Here is a 15,000-nt window from a genome sequence, read left to right as displayed (position 1 = left end):
ATGCGAATGGTGAGGAATCATCCCAAAACCACAAGGGGGGAACTGATGAATCAACTGAAGGCAGCTGGGACCACAGTTACAAAAGAAACGGTTGGTAACACACGTCATGGATTGAAATCCTGCAGCGCACGCAAGGTCCCCCTGCTCAAGAAGAAACATGTACAGGCCCGCATGAAGTTCGCCATTCACCACCTGGACGACTCAGAAGAGGCCTGGAAGAAGGTGATGTGGTCAGATGAGACCAAAATAGAACTTTTTGGCCTCAACTCAACTCGTCGTGTTTGGAGGGCAAAGAACACCGAGTACAACCCAAAGAACACCATCCCCACTGTCAAGCATGGTGGTGGCAACATCATGCTTTGGGGGTGCTTTTCAGCCAAGGAGACGGGACAACTCCATCGTATTGAGGGGAGGATGGACGGGGCCATGTATCGTGGAATTCTGGACCAACATCTCCTTCCCTCAGTGAGAGAGCTGAAGATGGGTCGAGGATGGGTGTTTCAGCACGACAACAACCCTAAGCACACCGCCAAAGCAACAAAAGAGTGGCTGAAGCAGAAGCACATCAACGTTCTGGAGTGGCCTAGCCAGTCTCCAGACCTGAATCCAATTGAAAATCTTTGGAGGGAGCTTAACATTCGAGTTGCCAGGCGACAACCTCGGAACCTGAAAGATTTGGAGGCTGTCTGCAGGGAGGAGTGGGCCAACATCCCTGCCGAAATGTGCACAAACCTTGTCACCAACTATAAAAAGCGTTTGACATCTGTGCTGGCCAATAAGGGCTTTTCTACAAAATATTAACATACTGTTTGTCCAGGGGGTCAAATACTTGTTTTTCCTCATCAGATGGTTATCAATTTAAATAAATTCATATGATGTGATTTTCTGGAATTTTCTTTGGGATTCTGTCTTTCACTGTTAGAATGTACATATGATTAAAATTATAGATCGTTGCATTCTTTGTAAGTGGGCAAACCCGCAAAATCAGCAAGGGGTCAAATACTTATTTCCCCCACTGTAACATGGTGGTGTTTTTTTACCTTACCTTTACCTTTACTTTTAACTTTAAATTTTCTACTTTTCACCATCATATGCGAAATAATAAAATATCTTGATATTCTGGTTCAACAATTCCTGAAAAATTTGTAATATATATATATATATATATATTATTCTCTAAAAACCTATTGTAGCATAAACATTTAGTATAAATATGTAATGCAAAATAAATAAATAAACTGCCATAACTTCTAAACAAAAACATTACTGCATTACATTTAATAGCCTACATTTATAGGCCTACATGACTATTAATATAACAGCATTTTTAATATGAATACAGGCACATTTCTGCCAAAAAAGTTTGTTTTACTAAGTTACAGTTAATTCATAAGTTGTGGAGTGAAATGTCTTCTAACTGGTTTGTTCTTGGAACAATGTTTCGCCTGTTTTTTTGCGTCAAGATGTTGAGAATATCAGCGCTGTTTAATCTGGCTTTTAACTAGCTTAAATCACAGCCATCTGTGGGTTTATAATAGAGATAGAGAATTCTGCGCTGAATTGAAATGCTTCTCAGTGAATCGCGCAACTCTGTGTAATAATGTTCGCGTGATCGAGATCAGTCCGCACAGCTGCTTCGGCCGCGATCGCAGTTTTTTTGGGCCGAGCTGATAATGCTCCGCGCTGGCATCCAACTTAAAGGTGCATTGCTGCCACCTACAGTACTGGAGTGTGAAACAGATTAGTGGGGGGAAAAAAACAGGTGATGACTGCGTGTGTGGCGGGTGGTGGGCCGGCCCGCCGGCCGTCCTGGAGTACCGGCCGTTCTGTGATACTCCAGATCACACAGATGGCCAGTCCGCCCCTGGCGGAGCCCGTCGTGAACGCGCAGGCTAGTAAACAGGCCCACCGATGACGGCGGATAAAAAGTTATATGGCACATTCACTAATAGGGACTAAACGTCAATAATATGCTTTACATTGACTATGGCCTGCCCATACTTTGACTACAAACCTGGTCCTCAAATCATTATGTATTTTGCAATAGCCTAATGTAACTTTATAACGTTGCACTCTTTCTATAAATTATAAATAGCTAGTAAGATAACGTTAATATAACGGTAACTAACGTTACAGTATGTAAGTAATTATTCTAGCGATATATAATGCTAGATAAGGTGTGCTAGTACATTATTTCAGCAACATGACAAGCCAGTGAATTAGCAGGTTTCAATTGTTGCTTAGCGGAGTGCGTGACATTTTATCTACATGTTAGTTTTGACACGAGTCAATGGGCTCTGTGTAATTCTTTCTTTTTCGCTTGGTTATCGTCATCAGTCTTTTTCCTTTTACCTCTTTGTTTGATGAGCAGGTGTCACTGGAGAATTGGCCGTTTAGGTTGTTTCTCCGTCATAAGCACAGCTGCAGCACGCCGGCAATCTGGAGTTTGAACGACGGCTCGCGCTCCGGCGCTCGCGCTGTGCAAGAGAGGGGTGTGATCAGCGCGGACACGAGCGTGATTGACACTGCTAAGACACTCCTCTCGGCTCTGATTGGTTGTTTCTGACCGGGAGCGTGTATTTCTTGCAAATGGCAATAGGACCACTGGGAGGAGCCAGAGGAGCTTGATTTTTACACAGATTATCTGTCTAATATTCTACTGTCAGGACATAATGACAGTTTTAGCAAATACACGTTTTCAAAAGTTACCTACAGCAGCTTTAATAAAACCATTTAGAAATCATTTGAATGGTTCAATAACCTGTTCTGGAGAGAGTGGTGGCTCCCCGAAGCGTCCCCGGCGGAGAACCATCCTTGCAACATGTGGACTAACGTCCCGGTAAGTTGGAAATAGAAGTCTCGTGAGAAGCGAGAACAAGCGAGAAACACGAACTGCTTTATGGCAATTCGTCATAATTCTATGATGCGTTACCCACTCGGCAGACACAGCTCCACACGATACAGTGGGCCGGCTCCGATAATAACACAAGCACATGAGCAGCGGGAGGAGGCGCCGCAAGCGCGTGTTTATACGACAGTGTTGTGAAATATACGCCCCACTGCTGTAGGGGGAGCTGATGAGAACACAGAAGTGAAGATCAGCGAAGAAATGGCTAGAGTTGCCAAGTGCCCCTTTAAATACAGGTATGGAGTAGAAGAAGAGAGAGTAAATGAAGAGGAGAAGAGAGAGCTGTTTGGTAAGAGGAACGCATGGCTTCCCTTTACTGATGCCCTGGTTACACTTTTACTCATTCAAGTACGAGTTTGTTATAAGGGGTCGGGTTGGTGGGTGTGTGTGCGTGTGTGTGTGAGCATGTGTGAGAGTGAGTTTGAGAGAGTGTGTGTGTGCGTGTTGTACCGTTCCATTGGTGGTGTTGTAGGAGATGCTGAAGTTTGCATCGAGTTCTGCTTTAATGCAGGTGGAGTTTCCGTCAGTCACCTCAAATGTCACAGCATGAGCCACAAACACACACCCTGAAACACAAACACACATCTTCATCATCATCATCATCATCATGTCAACCAGAGTGAGACGTGAGCCTCAGTGTCCAGCAGAGGGTGCCGCCACACACACACACACATCATCCGACCAGAGTGAGACGTGAGCCTCAGTGTCCAGCAGAGGGCGCCGCCACACACACACACACACACCAGAGTGAGACGTGAGCCTCAGTGTCCAGCAGAGGGCGCCGCCACACACACACACACATCATCCGACCAGAGTGAGACGTGAGCCTCAGTGTCCAGCAGAGGGCGCCGCCACACACACACACACACACACACACACACACACACCAGAGTGAGACGTGAGCCTCAGTGTCCAGCAGAGGGTGCCGCCACACACACACACACATCATCCGACCAGAGTGAGACGTGAGCCTCAGTGTCCAGCAGAGGGCGCCGCCACACACACACACACACACACACACCAGAGTGAGACGTGAGCCTCAGTGTCCAGCAGAGGGCGCCGCCACACACACACACACATCATCCGACCAGAGTGAGACGTGAGCCTCAGTGTCCAGCAGAGGGCGCCGCCACACACACACACACACACACACACACACACACACACACCAGAGTGAGACGTGAGCCTCAGTGTCCAGCAGAGGGTGCCGCCACACACACACACACATCATCCGACCAGAGTGAGACGTGAGCCTCAGTGTCCAGCAGAGGGCGCCGCCACACACACACACACACACACACACACACCAGAGTGAGACGTGAGCCTCAGTGTCCAGCAGAGGGTGCCGCCACACACACACACACATCATCCGACCAGAGTGAGACGTGAGCCTCAGTGTCCAGCAGAGGGCGCCGCCACACACACACACACACACACACACACACACACACACACACACACACACACCAGAGTGAGACGTGAGCCTCAGTGTCCAGCAGAGGGCGCCGCCACACACACACACACACACACCAGAGTGAGACGTGAGCCTCAGTGTCCAGCAGAGGGCGCCATCTCACACACACACTCAGTAATCCAACCAATCGCTTCCGTCATCATTCTCACACCATCTCTTAAATATTTTTAAATGACCAAAAAAAAAACATATATCTGCATTCCACAATCCCTTTACCACATGATTTCCCCCTTTAAAGAAAAGGAATCAATAAATTGTGACACACAGGAAGTGACATCATCTGAACATGAGCATGACGAGCAAGTAATCTCACAATAATAATATTCTATTTTCACAATTTCGACACAGACTGCAGCTTACTTTGGGTTTTAATATATCTGGATTCCGTTTTAATGGCTTAATTACATTTTTATAACCAAAAAGAACATCTAATCAATGCATTTCATAAAACTAATCAATGATAAACATGATCTTTGTAGAAAATGTGTGTCTGTTTTGCTTGATGACACATTTATCAGGGTAACCAAGTGAAAATAACAATTCCTCTTATTTTTTGGCAAACAAATCCTGTACAACAGAGAAAACCTTCTAACAGTAAAACCCCTCCGCCAGTTCATCAAATAAAGCTTCACTTCGGCCGCGAGATCTGGCATGTGGACGACACTCTTATCGTGCGAGTGTTTGTTTCATTCATAAACTTCTGCTTAAACTGTAATAATGCTGTAACTGTGAAGGGGAACTCTTGTGAAATCTCAGCATGAACCAGAGAGTTTGTGAAATCATGAAGTGTCTTACACACACACACACACACACTCACTCACGCACCAGCTACACTGGACCGAACCACCGGGTTCTGCTGATAATCAGTGTGATTCACCAGAGCAGCTGATCACACACACACACACACGATGATGAACAGCAGCTCAAGGGAACAATAGGCTGAGTCCCGTCCAGATCATTCTGGAGTCACATGATCACTGAGTGAGGAACAGAGACTGATAATCAGTTTAATAACAGTGTTTATGTGAATAACTAACGCATGTCACATGACTGATCAGAACCAGGCGAGTGTGTGTGAGAGTGAGTGTGAGTGAGTGTGTGTGCGCGAGTGTGTGTGTGTGTGTGTGTGTGAGAGTGTGAAGAACCACAAATGAGGTTTGAGCCGGAGGTCAAGGCTCGACTGGTGAACATGAGCTTGTGTTTGCTTATTTTTTGAGTGAGTGCGTGTATGAGTGTGTGAGAGTGTGTGTGTAAGGGAGAGTGTGTGTGTGTGTGTGTGAGTGTATGCGTGCATGAGTGTATGTGTGTGTGAGGGAGAGTGTGGGTGGGTGGGAGTGTGTGTGTGTGTGCGCGCGTGTATGAGTGTGTGAGTGAGAGTGTGTGCGTGAGTGCGTGTGTGTGGGAGAGTGTGTGTGAGGGAGAGAATGTGTGAGGGAGAGAGTGTGTGTGTGTGTGTGTGTGCATGTGTGAGTGTATGTGTGAGTGAGAGAGTGTGTGTGTGTGTGTGAGAGAGTGTGAGTGCGTGTGAGGGAGAGAGTGTGAGTGCATGTGAGGGAGAGAGTGTGTGTGTGTGTGTGTGAGAGGGAGAGTGTGTGTGCGTGTGAGTGTGTGTGAGAGTGAGGGAGAGAGTGTGTGTGTGTGAGAGTGTGAGTGCATGTGAGGGAGAGAGAGTGTGTGTGTGTGTGTGTGAGGGAGAGTGTGTGTGAGTGAGAGTGCATGTGTGTGTGAGGGAGAGAGTGTGTGAGTGAGTGTGTGGGAGTGTGTGTGAGTGAGTGAGTGAATTTGTGTGTGTGTGTGTGTGTGTGTGTGTGTGTGTGTGTGTGTGTGTGTGTGTGTGTGTGTGTGTGTGTGTGTGTGTGTGTGTGTGTGTGTGTGTGTGTGTGTGTGTGTGTGTGTGTATTTGTGTGTGTGTGAGAGAGAGTGTGAGAGAAAATTGTGTGTGATTGTGCGAGGGAGTGTGTGTGAGAATTTGTGTGTAAGTGTGTGAGGTTTTAATAATCCATGAACCAAAGCAACCAGTGACGAGGACAATCACAGCATTAGAAAAGTGTTTGAAAAATCAAACAAAAATAAAAAAATAAGACTGAAGGTAACATCTTTAATGAACGACAGGACTACAATCCTGTGATGTGTGATGACATCATCGCATTTAAAATTATGGGGAATATAAAGCCGTTGATCTACAGATTGTGTATATCAAAACAATATTTTTACGCATACATTTTAAACTGTTTGAGACCCGATTACATAATCCAGTGCGCTTGTCACGATTCTCCGATTGGTGGAGATTTCTGCAGAATCATGGGTAATGTAGTTCTCCACCAGGAATCTTGCCTAAAAAATTGCTTTTAAAATAAATAAAGTTGAAATAATGCAGACTGTGCTTTAACAGAAACAAACCATCGATGAACAACCTCTTAGCTCACAGTAGGCCCGTCTTTAATGGTTTATGATAAGTCACGTGACATCTAAAGATCCGCTGATTGGCTGTTTCCGTCCCGAGCTCGTTCTCCAGCCTATTGACGGATATTAATATGAATCTTTATGGTTCAGCAAGATGTGATTTGGACTGAAAGTATTTCTGTACGCGCGCGTATTGTTCTGATCACGTGACGCCCCGAGGTGACGTCAGCAGCGCGTTAAACAACTCAAGTGAAATGTAGTTCTTAAAATAATTATATAACGAAACACCTCAAATGAAAGCACATAATAGCGAATAAAAGGACTAAAGTGAAACAGGCACACATAATCACACACATACACTGATTAAACTGACTACAATAACGAGTTTAACCAAACAGAGTCAGTCAGACAGAAGAATCTCGAACTGACGCGCGCTAATGACAGTTTGACGTCGATAACACCGAGATCTCCGTCGTGTGTGTGTGTGTGTGGTTTAGACTAGTTCGCGATGTTTAAAGGTGAGTTATAAAGACTTACCCATCAGCAGAGTCCAGACACCTGCAGAAAAACACTGTTTAACGACCGTCATGACGTCTGTCGGGAAAAGCGCCAAACCGAGCGATAACCACCGCGCACTGAAGCCTGCGCACTGAACACGGGCGCTGTGGGTTTATATGAGTGATTTAATCAGCTCATAAACGGAGTTGTGATGTTTCCTCGGCGTCTGGCAGCAGATTCACTGTGTCATGAGGCAGAATGTTCCAGTCATGTGATGTGAGCGCTTTAGCCCCGCCCCTGCGAGTCACGTGACGGCGCGCGCACTGCCGCGTGTATATAAACACTGGCGACAGGATTACACGGATGCATTCACTGTGTTTACTGTACAAGTACAGCCTGTCATGAAGTGTTCATGTTGCTGTTAAGGGAAAATGACAAAAATGACGCTATTTTCTTCTGGAAACAAACTTTGTTGCATTATTTTCCTGTAAAGCTGCATTGAAACACTCTGTCTGTACAATAGTGTCATTATTCAGATCATGTTTTATTCTCATTAATATAATTATTACTGATATTAATTGTCTTTTAAGCCCCAAGTAAGCAAGCCAGAGGTGACAGTGGCAAAACTAATAAACAGAATCTTTAATCCAGTTTTGATAAAAGCATCTATCACATGCATTAATGTAAACCTGTGTATGTGTGTGTGTGAGGAAGTGACTCATACCACAGGAACTAGTGGTTTGACCTTTGACCTTCTATAGACACTTTTTTCATCTCTACCTCACCGAGTCACTGATTCACAACGGCCGTCCTGTAATCATAAATCACACAGCATGCACAATTCAGTCTGAAATAACTAGTGTGTGTGTGTGTGTGAAAGACCCGTCTGTCACGCTCTCGGCCGTAATTTGTTTCTTCAAGGAATTACTCTGTGAATGAGGCAGAAAATCACATTAGTCCAGGAGTGTGTGGAGAGTCGAGACGAACGGCTTCACTGGGCGTGCAGAAACAAGCGACACACACCCGACACACACACACAGGAACACACACCGCTGCACCCACAGCATCACACGAGGGGTTCCGGAGAGTTAGTGAAGATCATCGTTTCATACATGCATTCTTTTTGCATTGTGACATTATTTTTGTGACAAACTCTGATGTTGACTTGAGAAAGCCTGAATGTTTGAAGGGTTTAAGCTGGGAATAGTTTTCATCATTTACACAGAATGAGGAATATAATAGCAAACAAAACACAGTCCACTCATAATATCTTAATTAAATATGATTTATTCTTTCATATCTTCGCCCGCTTACAAAGAATAGAATCCTCTGCTCTACAAAACTGTGTGTGTCAGAATACAGGTGATCACACACACACACACACACTCGCTCGCTCACACTGACACACACTCACAGACACACTCGCACTGACACACACACACACACTCGCTCACACTGACACACTCACACACACACTCGCTCACACTGACACACTCACACACACACTCGCTCGCTCACACTGACACACACTGGCACTGACACACTCACACTCGCTCGCTCACACTGACACACACTCACAGACACTGGCACGGACACACACACTCACACACTCACACACACACTCGCTCGCTCACACACACACTCACAGACACTGGCACTGACACACACACACACACACACTGACACACTCACACACACACACACTCGCTCGCTCACACTGACACACACTCACAGACACTGGCACTGACACACACACACATACACTCACACACACACTCGCAGACACTGGCACTGACACACACACTCACACACTCACACACACACTTGCTCGCTCACACACACACTCACAGACACTGGCACTGACACACACACACACACTGACACACTCACACACACACTCGCTCGCTCACACTGACACACACTCACAGACACTGGCACTGACACACACACACATACACTCACTCACTCGCTCACACTGACACACACACACTCTCGCACTGACACGCGCACACACACACACACACACTTAATCGCTCACACTGACACACACAGACACAAACGCACTGACACACACGCACTGACACACACGCACTGACACACACGCACTGACACACACGCACTGACACACACGCACTGACACACACGCACTGACACACACGCACTGACACACACGCACTGACACACACGCACTGACACACACGCACTGACACACACGCACTGACACACACGCAGACACACACACAGACACACACACAGACACACACACAGACACACACACAGACACACTGACACACACACACACACAGACAAAGAAATACACACTAACTCATACACACGCACATATTAACTCATAAACATACACACACACTGACAAACATATACACACACTGACAAACATATACACACTAACTAATACACACACTCATTCACTGACAAACACATACACACACACACACACACACAAACTCATACACACACTCTAACTCATACACACTGACGCATGCACACTCTCTCATACTCACACACACACTTGCGTTATCAAAAGAATAATTTCTGTCTATCATGAGAGTTTGAGAGGCTGCACTGAGTCTCAGCAGTGTGTGTGTGTGTGTGTGTGTGTGTGTGTGTGTGTGTGTGTGTGTGTGTGTGAGCGGGTAACTGTCAAACCCTGCAGCATCAGAACTCGCATCATCAACATGATTCTGGCATCATGACGACCGAAGTCTAAAAGAAACACACGTAACGTGGCGCTACAGTAGAAGAGACTCGACACACACACTAAACAAAGTCCAAGAACAACAAACACAAAGAAAAGTGCATCTCATTCGCAAATCGCAATCATGCTAGAGTGGCTCAGCGTCCCAGAAGGCCGAGCGCCAGTGAGCGCCGCGCCGGTTCGGCCCAGAAGCCCTTGCGGAGGAACCCGGAGCTCACGCCACATAGTGGTACTGGTTGGCGTTCTCTTTGTCCCGCTCCATATAGTCCCGGTCGATCAGCGACTCGATGCGCTTCTTCAGGTCTGCCGGCTACACAGGGAGAGAGCAGGGCATCATGGGAGTTATGAGAATACATGGGCGGCTCAATATTCAGCAGGACCAATCGCTCATTCACTCGCCGAGTAAAACATTAGCTTGTCTAGAATTTTTTTTGTGTGTGTGTGTGTGAACATTTCAGACACAGTGTGCAAGGGTCTTGAAGCCCGGGTGTGTCACAGATGTGCGTGTCACAGATGTGCGTGTCACAGATGTGTGTGTCACAGATGTGTGCGTCACAGATGTGTGTGTCACAGATGTGCGTGTCACAGATGTGCGTGTCACAGATGTGTGTCACAGATGTGCGCGAGCGTCACCTTGACCGGGAACTTGAGCTGGTTGTAGAGTTCAGACACCAGCAGGTTGTGGCTCAAGGTCTTCCTCATCTTCATGATCCTCACCACTGCAGCGTCGATCTGATACTGGCGGTCCTGGAACACCCGCTCAGTGGTGCTCACCTGCTCCTCCACCTGAGGATGACATCACACATCACATGACCATCTGCATATTCACACGTCACATGACCATCTGCATATTCACACGTCACATGACCATCTGCATATTCACACGTCACATGACCATCTGCATATTCACACGTCACATGACCATCTGCATATTCACACGTCACATGACCATCTGCATATTCACACGTCACATGACCATCTGCATATTCACATTCTAACAAACAAGTATTCATTACGTCAGTGAGCTCATTGTTTCTGCATTCAATTATTATAATATTGCTAACTGTGATTTCTGAAATGCATAACTTAGTCTCCTCTGATGACAGATCCCTGTACACTAATGTGGACTCGAGCACGTCTGTAAAGCTGCTTTGACATGATGTGTTGTGAAAAGTGCTATACAAATAAACGTGAATTGAATTGAATATTTGTGTGATTTTCAGATGTTTGTAACAGCTGGCTTTGGTTCGTGAATTCTGCACCTTAATAGTGTCTCTCACTCACTCTCTCACTCTCTCACACACACTCACACTCTCTCACTCTCTCACACACACTCACACACTCACACACTCTCACTCACCGTCTCCTTCATCTGGATCTGGTTGATCTTGATGCGGAACAGTTTGTGTCTGAAGTCACTGTTGAAGTGGAAGCGATCTGCGTCCTCCACCTCTTTCCCTCGGGGAGTTTTATTGAGGACTCGTGCTTTCCCACACGCCAGAGACTGAAGAGTGCGCTTGAGCTCGCCGTCCTCTGACACACACACAACAAAACACGTTACTGAGAGTACTTCACATACTCTCTCTCACACTCACTCTCACACACTCACTCTCACACACTCACTCTCACACACACTCACTCTCACACACTCACTCTCACTCTCACACACTCACTCTCACTCTCACACACACTCACACACACTCACACACACTCACACACACTCACACACACTCACACACACTCACACACACTCACACACACTCACACACACTCACACACACTCACTCTCACACACACTCACACACACTCACTCTCACTCACACTCACACACTCACACACACTCACTCTCACACACACTCACTCTCACACACACTCACTCTCACACACACTCACACACACTCACTCACACACACTCACTCTCACACACACTCACTCTCACTCTCACACACTCACTCTCACACACACTCACACTCTCACACACTCACACACACTCACTCTCACACACACTCACTCTCACTCTCACACACTCACTCACACACACACTCACACTCTCACACACACTCACTCTCACACACTCACACACACTCACTCTCACACACACTCACTCTCACACACACACACACACACACACACTCACACTCACTTTCACACACTCACTCTCACACACACTCACTCTCACTCTCACACACTCACTCTCACACACACTCACTCTCACTCTCACACTGAACGTACCGATGCCTGTGGCCGTACGGATCTCCTCCACCGAACACTCGTCGGCCTCGTTGAATATCAGCAGGACGAGAGTCTGAAACAGAGACACTTGCAGCTCCTTCTTCCCCTGCAGAGAGACAAGTGCTGATTGGTCAGTTCAGTGTCACAATCAACCTAGTTTACAGTCTCTTCTACTCTTTATTTGATAAAAAATACAGTAAAAACAGTGAAATATTATTAAAATGTAAAACAGCTTTTTTCTATGTGAATATACAGTAAAGTTTATTTTTTTCAGCATCATTACTCCAGTCTTCAGTGTCACATGATCCTTCAGAAATCACTCTAATATGATGATCTGATGCTCAAGAAACATTTATTTTTATTATCATCAATGTTGAAAACAGTTCAGATTTTTGTGCAAGCTGCTTTTTAGCCCAAACTTTTGACTGGAAGAGTGTTGATATGTGTGTGTGTCGTGGGTTCACCTCTTTGAACTCCGTCTTCAGCACCGCGTGACCCAGTGTCGGCTGCCACTGCAGTTTACGCCCGCTGTGTTTCCCCAGATAGAACAGCTTAAACACTTCCTGAAGCTTCACCATCTGAAACACACACACACACACAGTTATCTGTCCACCTCATTACCCGAAACACACACTTCCGCCCACAAATATGAGTTACACACACACACACACACACTCATCTGTCCACCTTGTTTCCCACAAAAACACACTTCCGCCCACAAACATGAGTCACACACACTCGCTCACTTACACAGACACTCACTCGCACACACACACACACCTCAGCGGGCAGATGGACGTCCATCGGGATGTATGAGGGCCAGTAGCCCATGGTCAGGATGTTGACGGTCAGCTCGATGTTGCTGGGATCAGTCTGGTTCTGCATGTACTGCACACACACACACACACACAGCATTAGTTCTCTCATATCACACGCCGCCCGAACACACTTGATCTCATGAGACATTAAACCACGTGTGAGGAGCTGGAGAGATGCAACACCTCACAGCAGGGTCTGCGGTACAATCTTATTTACACATCTAGATAAAAGTGTGTGAGTGTGTGTGTGTGTGTCTGCATCTGCAAGCTTAGTGCAAAAGTTACGGACTGCAGCTTTAAATGTTACTTCTATACATTTATGCATACACGTATATACACTCAGCGGCCACTTCATTATCTACACCTGTTTAACCGTTCGTTAACGCAAATATCTGATCAGCCAATCACAGGGAAGATACTCAATGCCTGTGAACATGATCAAGACGATCAGCTAAAGTTCAGACGGAGCACCAAACTGACGAAGAAAGTGATTTAAGTGACTGAACGTGGGATGGTCTGAGTGTTTCAGAAACTGCTGATCGACTGCGATTTACACACACAGATCTGAACAAGAGAAAATGCCTTGTTGAGGTCAGAGGAGAATGAAAAGGGGGTCCGACCCGGAACTACTCAGGTGAACCTAATAAAGTGGCCGCTGAGTGTGTGTGTGTGTATACTGCGTCTCTGTGCACACACACCTGTTTGAACTGGATCATGACGTCTTTAGAGAGCTCCATGTCTTTGAACATCCCCTCTAGTTTACTGGTGAACGCTGCTCCACACTCTACAACACACACACACACACACACACACACACACACACACACACGGTATGTCACTTCACAGAGGAAATACTGCAGCGGATGCACAAAAAATTAAAAAGTAGCATTTGTTAATATTCTAAATCATAATCCTTTGTGAACAAACAAGTATTCATTACTTCAATGAGCTCATTGTTTCTCTCTTAAATTATTACATTATTTACATTAATAGATTAATTTACATTTCTGAAATACAGTTCCCTCTGATAACAGATCACTGCAAACTTTTCATTTCTGTAAAGCTGCTTTGGAATGATGTGTGTTGTGAAAAGCGCTATACAAACACATGTGAATAGAGATGCACTAATACAGATGGGGTTTGTAAACACAGGAATGAAACACTGCAGCTTTAAGAACTTCAGAAACGAATGCAGTTTAATTAGTCACAGTGAAACTGACTTAATGCGTCTGATTTCACGATAAAACTCAAATTAACACTGAAATCAAGGCAAAAAAACCCAGCAACTCAACCACAGATGCGTGGTCACTGCCTGTTCACATGATCATGTGACCTCACTGCCAGGAAACTGATCAGTGGAGTTTCCATGGTAACGGTCTGACGGCCAATGAGAAGTCAGATTCAGAACCAACCGTGTTTGAGTTTGGACAGCATGGACTTCTCTGCGTCCACCGATGCGCTCTTGCCCACCAGCAAACGCTTGGCCAGATCCTTCTTATAGAAGGCCTCGAACACGTCCTTCCCTGCAGGACACACACACACACACACACACACACTCCAGTTCAGCTGCATCTCAGTGCGACTCTGACGTACACTCCTTCAGCTCTGATAAACGTTGTCAGAATGATTCCAGTTCGCATGGATACGAGGAAGCGATAAATAATTCTGTATTATGACTTTTTAAGGCCAGACGAGTAATTAGTTGAGGTCACTTTGTAGAGAAAGACACACGCCTGCGCACATATATATCCAAACACACATATCTATAGACTAAACACGTGATGCGCGTGTGCACGCCGCCAGCGCTTCACAGATTAGCGTTTTTGAAGTTTATGCGGAGATGATCACGCTTTTCAACACTTGATCCTGTTTTAAAGTGTGTGTTCTGGAGCTCCAAACACTGATGTGCGAATGAACGGCCGGAACACATTACAGTTTCTGTGTTCAGTAG

At 45.9% G+C, this 15,000-nt stretch overlaps 2 protein-coding genes across 2 annotated transcripts in view; both read right to left on the bottom strand.

Moving 5' to 3' along the window:
- Nucleotides 1-7,556, bottom strand: part of lamp1a (lysosomal associated membrane protein 1a) — an 18,962-nt gene extending 11,406 nt beyond the window's left edge. The window contains exons 1-2 of the mRNA XM_056246983.1: nucleotides 7,323-7,556; nucleotides 3,359-3,474 (exon numbers count right to left, since the gene is read on the bottom strand). Of these exons, the coding sequence (XP_056102958.1) occupies nucleotides 3,359-3,474; nucleotides 7,323-7,374 (168 nt within the window). The 5' untranslated portion in view covers nucleotides 7,375-7,556. The remainder of the gene's footprint in view (nucleotides 1-3,358; nucleotides 3,475-7,322) is intronic.
- Nucleotides 7,557-9,765: 2,209 nt separating this feature from the next.
- The window catches only part of cul4a (cullin 4A), a 24,656-nt gene continuing 19,421 nt past the window's right edge, over nucleotides 9,766-15,000 (bottom strand). Inside the window, exons 13-20 of the mRNA XM_056246964.1 lie at nucleotides 14,462-14,572; nucleotides 13,748-13,833; nucleotides 13,012-13,119; nucleotides 12,696-12,809; nucleotides 12,232-12,337; nucleotides 11,360-11,532; nucleotides 10,633-10,785; nucleotides 9,766-10,309 (exon numbers count right to left, since the gene is read on the bottom strand). Coding sequence (XP_056102939.1) covers nucleotides 10,214-10,309; nucleotides 10,633-10,785; nucleotides 11,360-11,532; nucleotides 12,232-12,337; nucleotides 12,696-12,809; nucleotides 13,012-13,119; nucleotides 13,748-13,833; nucleotides 14,462-14,572 — 947 coding nt within the window. The 3' untranslated portion in view covers nucleotides 9,766-10,213. The remainder of the gene's footprint in view (nucleotides 10,310-10,632; nucleotides 10,786-11,359; nucleotides 11,533-12,231; nucleotides 12,338-12,695; nucleotides 12,810-13,011; nucleotides 13,120-13,747; nucleotides 13,834-14,461; nucleotides 14,573-15,000) is intronic.

This window comes from Rhinichthys klamathensis, unplaced genomic scaffold, assembly GCF_029890125.1.
Source record: "Rhinichthys klamathensis goyatoka isolate OS25496 unplaced genomic scaffold, OSU_Roscu_1.1 h1tg000041l_1, whole genome shotgun sequence".
Lineage (NCBI taxonomy): Eukaryota > Metazoa > Chordata > Actinopteri > Cypriniformes > Leuciscidae > Rhinichthys > Rhinichthys klamathensis.
Note: the sequence above shows the minus strand (reverse complement) of the source record. Positions and strands in the feature narration are given on the sequence as shown.